General features: G+C 40.9%; 1 protein-coding gene across 1 annotated transcript; it reads left to right on the top strand.

Annotated features, from left to right (window-relative positions):
* Window positions 1–237: 237 nt before the first annotated feature.
* On the top strand, window positions 238–1173 carry LOC101657808 (olfactory receptor 2G3-like). Its single transcript, XM_004717749.1, has one exon. The coding sequence runs from the start codon at window positions 238–240 to the stop codon at window positions 1171–1173; it is 936 nt and encodes a 311-aa protein (XP_004717806.1).
* The last annotated feature ends 1933 nt before the right edge of the window (window positions 1174–3106 follow it).

Raw genomic sequence — 3106 nt, 5'->3', positions numbered from 1 at the left:
TCTCTCAAGCAAATGGTTTTCACTCACAGTTAGACTTCACGTGCCTCTCTCTACAGTCTTCTTAACATCATTTATTGTAGCTGATGAATAATGTATCAAAATGTGTTCCATGGTTCCCTGTGATAGCTCTTAAGGCCTGCATTTCAGTTATTTTCCAGGCTGGTACTGTGATAAGTGACCAAGCTTTTCCTCTTTTCCTGTCCTGACAATATTTCCTCCTTTTGTCTGAGCAGGGTAATGGGGAGGAGTAATAGCAGTTTCCATGGAGACTTCATTCTGGTGGGCTTCTCTGAGCAGCCACAGCTGGAAAAGACACTTTTTGTGGTGGTCTTGTGGTCCTACCTCCTGACACTCATAGGAAACACAGTCATTATTGTGGTCTCCTTCACAGACCCGAAACTGAAAATGCCCATGTACTATTTCCTCACCCATCTCTCCCTAGTTGACATCTGCTTTACCACCAGTATTGTCCCCCAGCTGCTGTGGAACCTAAGAGGACCAGACAAGAGCATCACTCTGGTGGGCTGTGTTGTTCAGCTCTATGTGTCCCTGTCCTTGGGCTCCACCGAGTGTGTTCTGCTGACTGTGATGGCTTTTGATCGCTATGCTGCTGTGTGCAAACCCCTGCACTACTCAGCTGTGATGAAGCCTCAGCTGTGCCAGGCTCTGGCAGGGGTGGCATGGCTGTGCGGAATGGGAAATGCTCTCATCCAGGGCACTGTCACCCTCTTGCTTCCTCGCTGTGGGCACCGGTGGATCCACCATTTCTTCTGTGAGGTGCCTTCTATGATTAAGCTTGCGTGCGTCGACATCCATGCCAATGAGGTCCAGCTCTTTGTTGCTTCACTGGTTTTGCTTCTCTTGCCTTTGACCCTGATACTGATGTCCTATGGACAGATAGTCAGGGCGGTCTTCAGAATTGGGTCAGCCCAGGCATGGAAAAAAGCCCTGGGAACGTGTGGCTCTCACTTGATGGTAGTGTCTCTGTTCTATGGGACCATCACGGCTGTGTACATTCAGCCCAATAGTTCTTATGCTCACAGTCGTGGGAGGTTCATTTCCCTCTTGTATACAGTCGTGACTCCGACCCTCAATCCCCTCATCTACACGCTGAGAAATAAAGATGTGAAAGGAGCACTGAGAAGATTATGTCACAGAGACCAAAGTCTATGACAAATAGGAACCATGGTGGCAAATCTTTGGAACAATACAGAAGCCTGCAAACGTTGTACACTATGTAGCTGAAGTACCTGTGAGGACTCATGGTGACCATTGGGGTCTGTATTACTGTATTTCTCTCATCCTCAAGACTTTCTGCTGCAGGATGCTTTTCGACACTCGAGCAATATTTTTCCAAGTCCTTTACTTCCCTTTCATTTATAATATTTCTGACTATGCCTTCTTTGGTCTTCCTTAGTTTATTACTTTGTTCCTTCCTCTCACTCTTTCTTCCTTTTTTCTTCATCAATATCCCTTATTTTCCATGTCCACATAAGGAACATAGCAACCAGTTTATCTTGATTTTTAAATATATATATATATACACTAGATGTATTGACTTATCTTACATATTTCAAAATATGCATTCACATAAATTGTGTTGTTCAATCCCATTGGATGTGGTTATTCAATCATTGATGCTATCTGTCCCCCTTTTCCCCCTTCCCTTCCTTCCCTCCACCTGTACCCTCAGAGAACCACCTCTCCTTTCACTGTCTCTGACAGGCCATCCATCTTGACCTTTATGAACCGAGAGATCCTAAGTACAGAAATGAACATGCCAAATCTAACGTGGCTATTGAGGTACAACACACGAAAACCTTACTAGTAAGGGAAGGAAATGTTAAAGAACTGGAGGATAATTATGTGGTCCATCAGTGTCATACCACATCCTGGTTCTAGCATCCATTCCATGTGACCCTTTTGAGAGGGACTGTCCAATCATCTTGCAGGTGGATTTTGGGTCTCCATTGCATCCATGTCCCTGTACACTGAGTTGGTTGTGTGTTTTTGAACTCTTGATACCTCTTCCCATTGAAAACTCATGATCACACAGACTGTTGTGCTTCTTCCATGTGGGCTTTGTTCCTTCCATGCTAGATGGCCACTTGTTTGGCTTCAAGCCTTTAAGACCTCAGATGTTATATCTTTTGATAGCCGAGCACCATCTGCTTTCTTCACTACATTTGCTTATGCATCCATTGTGTCTTGATATTTTAAAAAATTCTAATCTTCATATTAATAATCTAACAAATCCTGAAAACTTCCCCACAAACTTCCCCTACACCAGAAGGAAACTATTTCTTTGGGGTTAAAGAGATGTAGTAGACATTTTCAATTGAAACTGAATTTTAGCTCCATTATTTTCTTTTTGACATTGTGCAAGCTTTTGTTTGTCTTTTTTCCCCCTAAAATTATCTAATGAAAAAAAATGAATGAGCTATACTCATACTTTGATTAATAGATTTTAAAGGTAATATAATGATATAACATGTTCTAAAAACTGACCATAGATATAAAAATATTTTTTCATTATTGTACTTAGAGTTAAAATATTTACCTTAGTTTGAGCAAACATGTTCTCATTACCTTAATTGTATCCAATAAAAACTCTAACCTAATTAGTAGCTCATTCTCTCTTGTCTCATTTCTCTAAATGGAAGTAATTGCTTGAAAATATCAGAAAATAGTTAAACATTATTCTACATTCAAAATATGTAAACCCACATCATTATTTTTTCTACTTATTTATAAAGGAGACCTGGTGCCCCTTTTAGGAAATGTGTTAATTTCCATCTCTCCATGATAGAGGGATGGGAAGAAACTAGTCACCAAATAGATAACCAGAGAAGATCAAAATGATAAACCTGACTTGAACCATTTAAAACCTTGTCAGTTGTTTCCCCCATCTTATGCATGTTTGGCCTGATCTGACTTTCAACCTTTGCTGGTTTTTGTTTGTTCATATTTAGGTTTATCTCAGACGTGTTTTGTCATTGGGGGATCACCCTCTTAAAATTGTGTTATACAATTTCCTGTTTTTTGGTATATGAAACCCAGGTTTGATGAACCTACAGGGACAGTAAGGTGGATAAGGCTTTGGGGT

This window comes from Echinops telfairi, unplaced genomic scaffold, assembly GCF_000313985.2.
Source record: "Echinops telfairi isolate 266 unplaced genomic scaffold, ASM31398v2 ScPeMD7_7453;HRSCAF=8491, whole genome shotgun sequence".
In the NCBI taxonomy this organism is placed as follows: Eukaryota; Metazoa; Chordata; class Mammalia; order Afrosoricida; family Tenrecidae; genus Echinops; species Echinops telfairi.
Note: the sequence above shows the minus strand (reverse complement) of the source record. Positions and strands in the feature narration are given on the sequence as shown.

Coding starts and splice junctions, on each gene's coding strand:
- LOC101657808 (XM_004717749.1), top strand. CDS start 238: ATGGGGAGGAGTAATAGCAGTTTCCATGGAGACTTCATTCTGGTGGGC.